This window comes from Elephantulus edwardii, unplaced genomic scaffold (assembly GCF_000299155.1).
Source record: "Elephantulus edwardii isolate Elephantulus edwardi_28Jun2011 unplaced genomic scaffold, EleEdw1.0 scaffold00061, whole genome shotgun sequence".
NCBI classification, from domain to species: Eukaryota; Metazoa; Chordata; class Mammalia; order Macroscelidea; family Macroscelididae; genus Elephantulus; species Elephantulus edwardii.
Genome location: NW_006399811.1, coordinates 16,018,520 through 16,033,153, shown reverse-complemented (window position 1 = coordinate 16,033,153; position 14,634 = coordinate 16,018,520). Strand labels below are relative to the sequence as shown.

At 39.5% G+C, this 14,634-nt stretch overlaps 1 protein-coding gene across 1 annotated transcript in view; it reads left to right on the top strand.

The window, feature by feature from the left end:
* COLGALT2 (collagen beta(1-O)galactosyltransferase 2) overlaps positions 1-14,634 on the top strand; it is a 202,984-nt gene that overhangs the window by 173,802 nt on the left and 14,548 nt on the right. Inside the window, exons 9-10 of the mRNA XM_006887759.1 lie at positions 7,820-7,952; positions 9,652-9,779. Of these exons, the coding sequence (XP_006887821.1) occupies positions 7,820-7,952; positions 9,652-9,779 (261 nt within the window). The remainder of the gene's footprint in view (positions 1-7,819; positions 7,953-9,651; positions 9,780-14,634) is intronic.

Here is a 14,634-nt window from a genome sequence, read left to right as displayed (position 1 = left end):
CTGATGCATAACAAGTGATTGCAAAGACCATGGCCTGTATCAGATGCACCTTAGTCTCCAGAGAGACACCGTTGCTCTTGAGTACTTTAGAGAGGTCCCGAACAGCAGACTTTCCCTAACTGCAGATTTTCCCAGTGCAGTGCATCTCCTTATTTCCTGACTGCTCATACCAAGGATGTTAATTGTGGATCCAAGCAAGGTAAAGCTGTTGACATTTTCAATTTCCTCTGCTTCCATCATGACACTACCTATTGGTCCAGTGGTAAGAATCTTTGCTTTCTTGATACTGAAATGCAATCCACACTGAAGACTGCATTCGTTGATCTTCTGCAACAAGTGCTCCAAATCCTCCTCACTTTCAGCAAGTAAGGTTGTGTCATCTACATAATGCAGGTTATTGATAAGTCTCCCTCCTATCCTTATACTACTTTCCTCTTCATAGAGTCCAGCTTCTCGAATAATTTGTTCAGCATATAGATTAAACATATATGGACATAGAATACATCCTTGGCCCACTTCCTTCCGAATTCCAAACTATGCAGTTTTCCCTTGCTCCGTTCACACAACAAATGGCTCCCATTCTTCTCAGTGTCAACCACACCTTGTCATGATCCACACAGTCAAAAGCCTTTGCATAGTTAATAAAGCACAAATAGACATTCTTCTATCAAATGTCATCAAGAAGCCAAATCTACAGGAAAACATGTTGAAGTGAAAGAGCTGAACAGATGGTTTCAAGGGCAGCTCAGGAGGACATAGCAAAGTATTATAATGGAATGTGCAGAGATCTGGAATTGGAGAATAAAAAGGAAAGAACTCACTCTGCATTTCTCAAGTTGAAAGAACTAAAAAACACATTTAAGACTCATGTTGCAATATTGAAAGATGCTATGGACAATATACTGAATGATCCAGAAAGCATCAAAAGAAGATGGAAGGAATACACAGAGTCACTATATCAGAAAGAATTGATTGACACTGAAAAATTTCAAGAAGTACCATATGAACAGGAGCCAATGGAAATGAAATAGGAAGTGGAAGCTGCATTGAAACCCTTGGCAAAAAATAAGGCCCCAGGAATAAATGGGATACCATTTGACTTGTTTCAATTAACAGATGCAGCGTTGGATGCACTCACTAGTCTATTCCAGGAAATTTAGAGGCTGTCTAGCTGGCCAATGGATTGGAAGAGGTCCATATTTGTTTCTATTTCCAAGAAGGTGATCCAACCAAAAGTGGAAATTATTGAACAATAGCATTGATATCACATGCAAGCAAAATACTGCTGAAGATCATTCAGAAACTGTAGTATATAGATATGGAATTGCCAGAAGTTTAAGCAGGATTTAGAAGAGGCTGTGACACCAGGGATATCATTGCTGATGTCAGATGGATTGCATCTCAACATCAAGAAGACAAAAATCCTCACCACTGCACTTATAAGCAACATAATTATAGAAGGAGAAAAGATTGAAATTGTCAACGATTTCATCTTACTTGGATCCACAATCAACATTCTTGGTACCAGCAGTCAGGAGATTAGGAGAAGTATTGCGTTGGGCAAGTCTGCTGTTGAGGAACTGTCCAAATTACTAAGGAGTGGTGACATCAGTTTGAAGATTTAAGGTATGCCTGATTCAGGTCATAGTCTTTTCAGTCATTTGCTGTAAATCTGAAATCTGGACAGTTAATAAGGATGAATGAAGACTAATTGATGTCTTTGAACTGTTACGTTAAATATTATCCCATGGACTACCAAAAGAACAAGCCCTTTTGTCTTAGAGAAAGTCCAACCAGAATGCTTCTTGGAGGTAAGGATGACAAAGTTTCATCTCACATACTTTGAACATGTTGCTAAGAAAGCTGTTTTTTGGAGGGAGACATCATGATTGGAAAGGTGGAAGGTAATAGAAAGAGAGGAAGGCCCTTGAGGAGATAGATTGACACAGTGACTGCTTCAATGGGTTAAAATGTGCCAAAGATGATGATCATAGCACAGAATAGAACAGGATTCAGTTCTATCATTCTTAGGGTCGCTATGAGTCATCAACGACACCTAACAACAGATGCTTAGTGTTCCACCAAACCCAGACTGTGCATGTCTCTTAGACACATTCTTTAAACAGCCATGTGCAGTCTGAGTTTAGGTGTCTATTTTGACCTGCAGCAGCATTTACCATTTGTTTACACAGTGGCTACAGTAATGGGCTTCAGTGTTGTAGAGATTTGGATAAGGCTTTGGTATACAGATTTTATAGATGAGGTGGGAAGTATTCATTCTTTTTTTTATTTTCAGAGGAGCTTATAAAAAATGTTAACTCTTCCTAAAATGTTTGGTTGAACTGATCAGTAAAGTCATCTACTCCAAAACTTTTCTTTATGGGAAGTTTAAAAAAAATTCTTGTTACTAATTCAGTATGTGTTTTAAGTATATTCAGGTATCTCTTGTCTTCTTAAATCAGTCTCTGTGACAGTTTGTTCAGTTCCGCTAGAGTATCTCATTTGTTGTCATGAAGTGACTCTTCATGTATTTGCTGTTACGTGCTGTCAAGTTGCATATGACTCATAGCAACCCTATGAACAACAGATCTGAACTCATTGCAGCAGTCACCATGTCAGTCCACCTGTTTGAGGGTCTTCCATTCCTTCCCTGGCCCTCCACCCTTCCCAGCTTCATGTCATTCTCCCCTGAATAGTCTCTCCTAGCAACATGCCCAGTGTATAGGAGGAGAAGCCTCATCATCCTGGCTTCCAAACAACATTCTGGCTGGCTGCACCCTCTCCAAGACATACTTGTTTGTTCTTTTGGCTGCCCATGGCATGTTCAGTACTCTTCTCCAACACCACACCTCAAAGGCATCAATTCTTCTTCTGTCACTTTGTATTCATTCTCCAGTTCTCAGATGCATCGCAAGTGATTAGGAAAACCATTGCCTGAATCAGATGTACCTTAGTCCTCAAAACTGATGTTATTACTCCTCAATAATTTGGAGCAGTCCCTAACTGCAGACTTTCACAGTGCAATACATCTCCTTATTTCCTGACTGCTGGTACCAAGGGTAATAATTGTGGATCCAAGTAAGATGATGTCTTCTCCATCTGTCATGACGTTGCCTATCAGTACAGTGATAAGAATCTTTGTTTTCTTGACATTGAGATGCAATGACTCATAATATTCCATTATAATTGTTTTTATTTATTCAAAGAAAGTACTGATGCCATGTTCTTAGTAATTTGAAACTTCCTTTTCCTAACTAGTTTAACTAGTTGCCAAGGTTGTTGACCTTGTCAAAGAACCAAATTTTAGTTTTGTTAATTTTAGCTACTATTTTCTATTCTTTATTTCATTTCTTTCCATTCTGTTGTTATGTGCCATCGAGTCACTTGTGACCCATAGAGACCCTATGTACAACAGCTCTGAACCCTGCTCTATCTTGACCCAGTTTAATTTTCTCTGACACAATTACGCCCATTACCTCAGTCACTGAGTCAAACCATATTATCCCGGGTCCTCCTCTCTTGTGCGGCCTCTCCACTTTTCCAAACATGGTATCCTTCTCCAAGGACTGGTCCCTCCTTGCAACATGCCCAAAGAATGTCAAACTTCAGAATCCTTGCCTCCAAGGAGCAGCCTGGTTTCACCCTCTCCAGGACAGACCTGTTTTTTCTCCTAGCAGTCCATGGTATATTCTATACTCTTCTCCAGCATCACAACTCAAAAGCATTGATTCTTCTTCTCTCATCCTTAATCATTGTCCAGCTCTGTGATGCGAAGACCATGGCCTGGATCAGGTACATCTTAGTCTCTAGACTGACATCATTGCTTTTCAGTACTTTGGAGAGATCCCTGATAGCAGATTTTCCTAATTCAAGTCATCTTTTGATTTCTTGGCTGCTGATACCAAGTGTTGATTGTGGGGCCAAGCAAACTGAAGCTGTTATCAATAACAATCTCAATCTCTTCACCATCTGTCATAATTGACCAATCAGCTCAGTGGTGAGAATCTTTGTTTTCTTGATGTTGAGCTTCAATCCATATTGAAGGCTGAAGTCCTTGACCTTTTACAGCAAATGGCTCAGGTCCTCCTCAGTTTCAGCAAGCAAGGTTGTGTCATGTGCATAACAGAGGTTGTTGATGAGTTTTCTTCCACCAATCCTGATACCATATTCCTCCTCATAGTGCACAGCCTCCCAAGTGATCTGTTCCATATATAGATTGAAAAGGTATGGAGATAGAATGCATCCTTGGTGTACACATTTCCTGATTTTGAACCATGCAGTATTTCCTTGCCCTGTTCTGATGACTGCCTTTGGCCCAAGGATAGATTTTGCATAAGCACAATCAGGTGTTCTGGGATTCCCTTCCTTCTCAAAGTTAGCTACAGTTTGTTGTCATCCACAAAGTCAAATGCCTTTGCATAGTCAACAAAACACAGATAGACATTTCTTTGGTACTCTCTGTTTTCAGCTAAGAGCCATCTAAAATTGGCTATAAGATTCCTAGTACCACAGATTCTTGTAAACCCAACCTGCACATCCACTCTAGTCTTTATTATTTTCTAGATTTCATTTGCTCTTATTTTTCAAGTTTCTGAGGATGCAAAGTTATGTATATTCACTTGAAGTTTTTTTCAATACAGGCATTTACAGTGGTAAATTGTCCTCAAATACTGCCTCAGTAGCACCTGTTAAGAGTTTTTTCACTCACCTTAAATTATTTTCTAATTTACCTGTGATCCTCCTGTCATCCATTGGTTACTTGGCATTGTGCTACTTGATTTCTATTTGCATATTTAAAAATTTTCTTTCTGTTAACAGTGTCTCATTTTATTCTATTCTAATTGTTGAATGTATTTTATGTCATTTCAATACTTTTAAATTTATAGTGACTTGGTTTATATTGCCCATATGGTTTTATGGTAAAACATATATTCTGTCATGGTGAATGTTTCTGTGCCCCTGAGAAGAATGTGTGTTTTGTTGTTGTTGGATAGAGCGTTTTATAAAAGTCTTTTAGGCCTAGTTGGTTTATAGTGTTCTCAAACCTTCAGCCTAACTGTTCTAGTCATTATTGAAAGTGAAGGAATGGGCAGGGAGGAAAATGTGTAACACTGAATGAATATGGGGGTGTAAGAAAATAAAGAAAAATTTTTTTAAATGCAACAAAAAAAAGGAAAGTGGTATTAAACGGATTTTCTTTAATACTACTGTAGTCACTTCCATTCTTTTGTGGTTGTTGTTTGTGTGAAATATCTTTTTCATTTCTTTTGCTTTTAACTTATTTGTGTCTTTGGATCTAAATACTGCCTCTTCAAAATAACATTTAGCTAGTTGGGTTTTGTTTGCTTCTTTCTTTCTTATTCATTCCACAGCGAGGCTCTGTGTGCATATTGGGATGTCATATCAATTCTCCAACAGATACTGTATAGATCTCTGCCTTAACCTTCTCTTTGTGCCTGCCCAGAATCACAAGTTCAGTCAGAGCTGAGATATTAGGTCCTTCATGTGTTTTTTCTGGGTATATACTCACTATGTGCATGTACATGGCTTTTCAAAGCCTTTTTTGGGCATTTCATTCCCCAGTTTCCTTTTGGTTTTTTTTTTGTCAGCCTCTTGTAGTCTTGACTGGAAATGCCATCTGAGATCTTGAACAGTTGTGGATGATGGATTTTGACAAGCAATGCCCTGGGAATAGGGTTGTAGGCACAGAGTGAATACAGAGTCAGGTCAAATAAAGACCAGCCCTGGAAACAGAGCTTTTAAGGGCATTGACAGCTCGGAGAGTAACTATTTATGGAGCTAGAGCTTTGGAAGAGCTCAAGCCTATTCTAACACCCCCTCCAGTGCCTGCTGGAGAGGTAGTTTTCATAACTATCATGATTGATTGTAAGGCTGTTGAGCTTCAAGACTACCCCAAAGTGAGGGAGAAAAGGATGAGACCAAGTTAAAATATCATAAAAACCTATTGGCATTATGAAAAGCCAGCTGTTCTCAGTAACCTTCAGATGATTGCAAGCCTTTAATTAATTTCCAAAGTTCTGAAAAATTGTATTAGGAAAAACCTTATTTTGGCTTTGTTCCTATTATTGTATTGATGGCGAATAGATTTTTAGAACTATACATCTCATGTTTTTATTTTCACCATTCCCCTAATTTTACTTCCCATAAGAAAGGTGTGGAAATTATTGATCAGTCTTATTGATATCACATGCAAGCAAGATTCTTCTGAAGATTATCCAAAAACCACTGGAACAGCACATCAACAGAGAACTACCTGAAGTGCAGGCTGGGTTTAGAAGAGGCCGTGGTACTAGGGATGTTATAACTAATGTTAGATGGATCTTGGCTGAAAGCAAGGAATGTCTGTGTTTCATTGACTATGCAAAGGCTTTTACTGTGTCGATCTCAACAAACTGTGGCTGACTGAGAAGAATGGGAATCCCAGAACACTTGATTGTGCTTATTGTGAAACCTATACTTGGACTTTTAGGCAGTCGTCAGAACAGAACAGGGAGACACTGCATGACTCAAAATCAGGGAAGAGTGTGCTTCATGGATGTGTTCTGCCTCCATATCTTTTCAATCTATAATGCAGAACAGATTATCCAGGAGGCTGGGCTCTATGAGGAGAAATGTGGCATCAGGATTGGAGGTAGACTCATCAACAGTCTGCGTTATGCAGATGATACAACCCTCCTTGCTGAAACTGAGGAGGACCTGAAGCGCTTGCTGCAGAAGGTCAAGGACTACAGCCTTCAATATGGATTGAAGCTCAACATCAAGAAAACAAAGATTCTCACCACTGGGCAGATTGGCGGCATCATGATGGATGGTGAAGAGATTGAGATTTGTTAACAGCTTCAGTTTACTTGCTTCTACAATCAATACTCTTGGTACCAGCATCCTGGAAATAAAAAGATTAATTGCACTGGGAAAGTCAGCTCTCAGAGACCTCTCCAAGCTACTGAGAAGCAATGATGTCAGTCTGGAGACTAAGATGTGCCTGATACAGGCCATGGTCTTTGCAATCACTTGTTATGCATCAGAGAGCTGGACAATGACTAGGGATTATAGAAGAATTGATGCCTTTGAGCTGTGGTGCTGGAGAAGAGTATTGATTATATCATGGACAGCTAGGAGAACAAACAAGTTCATCCTGGAGAGCCAGTTTGCTCATTAGATGCAAGGATTCTGATGCTTTGTCTGACATATGTAGGACATGTTACAAGGCAGGATCAGTCCTTGGAGAGAGACATCATGCTTGGGAGGGTGGAGGGACAGCACAGGAGAGAAAGACCCTCAATGAGGTGGATTCATTCAGTGATTGGGGGAATGGGGTTAGGTGTGTCAGAGACAATAAGTGACACAGGACAGAGCAGGATTTAGGGCTGTTGTACATTGGGTCACTATGAGTTGCAGTTGACTCGATGACACATAACAACAACAGCAAAGGCAAGTACACTCATATTCATGAGCATGAACAATTCCAGTCCTAATTCTCCTCTGTCTTCATCATTTTTCAGGATTTTGTTCTTTAGGAAAGTATTTGATATTGAAATTGTTAAATAGTTTTTAAAAAATTAATGTTTAGAATCAAACAAACCACTGTGAAAGATACACAAAATAAGAGACATCCTACTAGTATTCACAGAACTCAAAATGAATGGAACATGAACCCTGAAAAAGTTTGACATGTTCTCTGAGTGAGGAGAGGCTCTGGGAAAACCTGCAGGACTTTCTGTGTGGCCTGATGGTGGGGGGTAGGGGACACACACATAACTTGACATGTTAACTTTCTGGTATGTTCTTTATCACACAGGGCACTCAACACAAGCCAGCTGAAAGCCTTAAATATTGAAATGCTACCTGGTTATCGAGACCCATACTCCTCCAGGCCTCTCACCAGGGGTGAAATTGGCTGCTTTCTTAGTCACTATTCTGTGTGGAAAGAGGTAAATAATGCTTTATTCAGATGTGTAGGATTTTTTTTCCATAATGAGAGAAGAAAGTGGGGCTTTGTTAATAAATTAAGGTTGGTGAAGTTGGAGAAAAGTACTGAATATCCTGTGGACTGCCATAAGAACAAACAAGTCTTATTTTGGAGGAAGTACAACCTAAAGGCAAGGATGGTGAAACTTTATCTCACATATTTTGGGCATGTTGTCCAGAGGGGCCAGTCCTTTAAAAAAGACATCATACTGGGGAAATTGGAGGGTTAAAGAAAGAAAGGAAGACTCTCAATGAGGTGAATTGACTCAGGGACTTTAACAATGGGTGGGAGAATACCAGAGATGATGAGGCCGGCACAAGGTAGGGCAAGGCTCACATCTGTGGTTCATAGGACCGCTGTGTGTCGTAACGGACTTAGTGACACTGAACAACAACATAAGATTAATTGCGCTGAAGATTTTGTTGAAGACAATGCTTGAGAGTTTCTTATGTTTCCTCTCTTCTTCTGACTCAGGGTTAGCCACAGAGGGGGGTATCTTTGGTGCCATTTGGGATGATGATGGAGAGAAGATACTTTATCTGTTTTGAGGATGACACCTTTTTAAATTACTCTCATCATTAGTAGGAATGCCCTGTACCTCAGGTCATCATTTATTAGATAATTTCATACAAGAAGTTGCATACATGTCCATATGAAGTGGGTCAAGAAGGATGGATCTATTTTACCCAAAAGAAAATGATTACATTTAGGCCAGGTTTATAAATGGCAGATCCAGGGCTTACATCTATGTCTCACACTCAAGTCATTAATAGAACTGGTATTGAAGTACAAGGCCAGTTCCTATAAGGACAGACTCCCCAGAAAAGGAAGTGTATTTTATATTTTTTTAATAATTTTTTCTTTTAACTGTGATGTTAATGAAAGTCTACAGAAAAGTTAGATTTTCATTCATTCATTGTTGCACATTTGACCCTCCTCCCTCCCTAAACTAACTTTTTTTTAAATATAGATACAAAAATGCATAAGGATTGCTTCCTTCTGCATGCCTTTGCTCTTTTCTTAATTTGGTTTCTACCTATACATACATATATATATATATTTTTTTAATTTTTTTTTTTGCTTTAAGCAACTCTGAAAAGAAAGATGGACAAACTCTTCCCATTATGATTTATAGCCTTGAAAACCTCATGGAAGGTTGCTGTGAGTCAGAACCAGCTTAATGGCAATAAACCGAGCTCTTGAGTTGGATAATGTATAAAAAAAATGCATGTCATAAAACATGGCTCTGTGAAACTTCACACACTAAATAACGCCCATGTTAACCAGCACCCAGATCCCATGTCAAGAGGTCACAGGCAGCGCAGAAGTGTCTCCTCCATGCTCCCTTCTAGCCCCTGAAGAGTAATCTCCTGACATATAACAATATAAAATAGCTGTGCTTATTTTTGCCGTTTTCTTTATTTAAAAAACCGTATAGTATCTGTGTGATTCATCTGCATCATTGCATTTGAATGTAGAGCAGACATTCTCATTGTTGTCATGTACCACAGCATCCTTTAGCCAGACCACTGATGAGCATTTCCAGCTATGACCTATTACAGATTGTGCTTCTGTACTCCTGAGGTTGTTAAGTACTTATCTATTATTAAAAAAAGGATTACCATTTTCATAGAGTGTCTTCCCACTGTTGACTTATGCAGGTAATGGACCGAGAACTGGAAAAGACTCTGGTTATCGAGGATGATGTGCGTTTTGAGCATCAGTTTAAGAAGAAGCTGATGAAGCTGATGGATGATATTGACCGAGCTCAGCTGGACTGGGAACTGATGTGAGTGAGAAGCTTATCAGGGAGCTGAGAAGAACTGGGGTCTTTCCAAGGGGCGGAGACCCCTGCCTCCCCAGCGGTAGGAGTTAGAGCTCAAGTTGCCACTGACCTTGTTTCCTCTGTGTCACTGAATCCAGAAACAAGAAGTTGGTAGAGGATAGCCACGGGAGCTTTGTAGCCACACTGTTACCATTTTCTCTGAGTTGGTATGAGGAGATTAAAGAATGATCTCACTAGCCACACAAACTGGGTTAAGAATGGGCTTAAGCAAAGCTTATTGAAGAAAGTGTAGAGGGAAATTCTCACAAATGTGGAAAGGGCCCTTAGAGAGGGACACTGCTGGGCTATTGTTGTGTAGGGAATTTATGAGATTAGGGAAACTTGTGTAGACTTGGTCTCTATATGGTTGGTCCCTTTGAACTTTGCCACTGACTTTTGGCTAATCACCAGATTTGGCATGTGGGCTTTTGCTGCCATTTCCAGTCAGTGGAGTGGGCACAGAGACTGTCCTTGCTGCTTCCTGTCATAGAAAATTTAAATTACATGTAAATTTTTGTGCTGCTTCTCCAACAACAGTGATAGCCCATCAATTGTTCCTGTATGTTATCTCCTTGTGGCTTGGATATGGGTGGAAGGTTTCTCCCTCCTCTGCGACCTCTCTCCTCTGGGTCAGCAGCCCCTACTTCTCTCTAAAAACCTTTCTCTCAGCCTCCTCCCTAACATCCCTATTCCCTTCAATACACCATGAGAAACTAGAGTGACACTTTATAATATATGAAGTCACCCAGCAGATCAAGGGCTCAACAGAAATATTGTACATGAAGTAATGTGACCCCTGGAGAGATGTGAGGAGAATTGAGGAGTTATTTGTACAGAGCAAGAGTGCTCTCTCAGCAAAACAGAATTCCTTGTGGCCCCTGACAGTGGAAGAGATCTGAGGAGGGAGCCTGGCAGGAGATCCTCTCTTTGGGAAGTAAGTTTGCTGGAAGAACATTGACTTCCAGGTTTGGCAGTGAGTCAGACACTGTCCTGGGAAAACCAGGCTCACAGAGAGGTGAGACCTCTGCTTAACATTTGATATGTGCCTTCTGCAACTCTGCTTGAGTGGTTTCTTTCTTAGTTTTCAAAGAATGAATTAATTTAATTTTCAGTTAATTACCAGAAAAAATTACAAAGGTCTGAAGGAGTGAGCCTAGACCCTCAGTGGTATGTCAAAAGCAGTTGCATTAAATCAGACCACTCCTTTCAGGCATCTGCAGAAGACAGGGCCTTCCTACCCCTACCATCCTTAGAAGGGAACATAAGTACAGCCTGGGTAGAATACTTATCCTCTCAGAAAATGTATCATCTGAACCCAGAAGAAACGTACGTGTGTGTGTGTGTGTGTGTGTGTGTGTGTACACGCACGTGTGTATATGCGTACACACACACATAGAAGATACTAGGTCACCACAACATATATATATATATATAATGGATTGGCCATCTACTTCTGAAATATAACAGGTCTTTGACAACCTTACGTACCAGAGAACACACTTAGAGTAGACTAACAGATATGGTAACTGAAGTTGAGCCCTCAAATTTGGAAACACAAAGGAGGAGAAGCAGTTGTAAGAAGAAATTAACAATTGTTACATGGAATGTGAGAAGCACGAATGTAGGAAAACTGGACATTGTAAAGAAAGAAAAGTAACGCACAAATATTGATATGTTGGGTATTAGTGAAATGAGATGGATTGGCATGGGACATTTGGAATCCTGTGATCATATAATCTATTAGGCTGGAGATGAAAAGATGAGGAAAAATGGGGTCACTTTCATAGTTAAAAATGCCATTTCTAGCTCAGTCTTGAAATACAATATTGTGAGTGACAGGATAATATCCATATACATACAAAGAAGACCTGTTAATACCACCATCATTCAAATTTATGTGCCTACAACCAGAGGAAATAGATGATTCCTATCAACTGTTGCAGTCAGAAATCAATCAATGTTTATAACGAAGATGCTTTATAAACTATATACATAGGAAAATACTATTTGACTGCTGTGCTCCAGAAGTAACTGAGATGCATTAATAATGGGTGACTGGAATGCAAAATTTGTGAACCGGAAAGAAGGATCAATAGTCGGAAAATATGGACTTGGTGACAGAAATTAGGATGAGGATAAAATGATAGAATTCTGTACAATCAATGATTTATTCATAGCAAATACCCTTTATAAGAAACATAAACACAGGTTATACATGTAGGCTTCACCTGATGGGATGCACAGGAATCAGATTGATTCAATCTGTAGAAGAAACTGTTAGAGATGTTCAATATCAGCAGTAAAAACTAGGCCAGATGCTGATTATGGAACAGACCATCAACTGCTCATATGCAAGTCCAAATTAAAACTAAAGAAGTTTAAATCATATCCACAGGAATCAAAATTTGACCTTGAGTCTATCTCCCATGAATTTAAAAACCAATTTAGGAATAATTTTGAGGCCTTGAACACTAATGAACTAAGGCCAGATTAGCTGTGGGAAGGTATCAGGAATATCATTTGTGAAGAATGCAAAAAGTCATTACAAAGAAGGAAGAAAAAGAAATAATAATATGAATATCAGAAGAGACACTGAATATTGCATTAGAGCCCTCAGAAGCCACAGTAAAGGGAAGAAATCAAGAAGTTAAGAAACTGAATTGAAGATTTAAAAATGCTGCTCAGGAAGACAAGGCAAACTATTATAATGAAATTTGCAAGGAGCTGGAGTCCAAAAATCAAAAGGGCTGAACTCACTCAGCATTTCTTAAGCTGAAAAAAACTAAAGAACAAATTCAAGCCACAAATCACAATCTTTTCGGGATATTATGAGCAGAATAGTGAATAATTCAGGAAGCATTAAATGAAGATGGAAGGAAGGAGTATATAGAGTCATTGTACCAAAAAGAATTGGCTGACCCAGAAGAATTTCAAGAAACAACATATGATCAAGAGGCAGTGGTGATGAAGGAGGAAGTGCAGTCTGCTCTGAAGGACTTAGCAAAAAAATAAAGCCCCAGGAATTGGTGAAATACCAACTGGCATCTTTAAGCAAACAAATGCTGCCCTGCATGTGTTCACCAAATTGTGCCAAGAAATCTGGAGGACAACTACTTGGCCAGCTGACTGGAAGAGATCCGTATTTATTCCCATTTTAAAAAAAGGTAACCGACAGAGAATGAAAACTATTTAACAATATCACTAATATCACACACTAGCAAAATCCTGCTGAAGATTATCCCGAAAAGACTTGAACAGTACATTGACAGAGAACTACCAGAAATACAAGCTGGGTTTGGAAGAGGTCGTGGCACTAGGGACATTATTGCCAATATCAAATGGACATTGGCAGAAAGCAGAGAGTACCAGAAGAATGTCTGTGTTTCATTGACCATGCAAAGGCATTTTACTATGTGAATCACAATAAATTGTGGCTTGAGGAAAATGGGAATCTCAGAACACTTGATCATGCTTTTATGAAAGCTATACTCGTACCAAGAAACAGTCCTTAGAACAGAATAGGGAAACACTGCATGATTCAAAATCAGGAAAGGGACAACTCTGCATGGTTCAAAATCAGGAAAGGAGTGTGTCAAGGATGCATCCTGTCCCCATACCTTTTCAATCTGTATGCAGAAAAGATCATTCGGGAAGGAGGGCTTTATGGGGAAGAGTGTGGCATCAAGATTGGAGAAAGACTCATTAACAACCTATGATATCTAGATGACACAACCTTGCTTGCTGAAACTGAAGAAGACCTGAAGCACTTGCTGCAAAAGGTCAAGGACTATGGTCTTCAATATAGATTGAAGCTTAACATCAAAAAGACAAAGATTCTCACCACTGGGCCAATTGGCAGCACCATGATACATGGAGAAGAGATTGAAGTTGTTAGCAATTACAGCTTGCTCGGCTCCACCATCAACACTATTAACACCAGCAGTCAGGAAATCAAAAGATGAATTGCATTGGGAAAATCTGCTCATGGACCTCTCCAGAGTGCTGAAGAGCAACAATGTCAGTCTAGATACAAATGTGTGCCTAACCAGACTATGGTCTTCTCAATTAGTTATGCTTCAGAGAGTTGGACAATGACTAAGGATGACAGAAGAATAGATGCCTTTGAGTTGTGGTGCTGGAGAAGAGTCTTGAACATACCATGGACTGCCAAGAAAACAAATTGGTCTAAGAGAGAGTTAAGAAATGCTGAGCGACAACCTATGATATGTAGATGACACAACCTTGCTTGCTGAAACTGAAGAAGACCTGAAGCACTTGCTGCAAAAGATCAAGGACTATGGTCTTCAATATAGATTGAAGCTTAACATCAAAAAGACAAAGACTTTTTTAATTATGAATCCAACCCCATTTTTTCTCACCTTTTCATCCCTGGCATAGTAAATCATATAATCATCTGATTCAAAATGTCACATGCCAAACCATCTCATTTTGCCAATACCTAGTATGTCAGTATTTATGTGTTCCATTTCTTTCTTAACAATGTCCAATTTTCCTACATTCGTGCTTCTCAGATTCCATGTTCCAATCACTGGAGTCTCCTTACAGCTGTTCCTCTTTCTCTGTGTTTCCATTCCTAAGATCTCGGTTTCAATTGCCATGTCAAAATCAAGGAAGGGGTCCATCAGGGTTGTATTTTGTCTCCATACCTTTTCAATCTGTATGCAGAACAGATCATCTGAGACACTGGGTTGTATGAGGAGGAATGTGGCATTAAGATTGGTGGAAGAATCATCAACAACCTGCGTTATGCAGATGATACAACACTGCTTGCTGAAACTGGGGAGGACCTGAAGGGCTT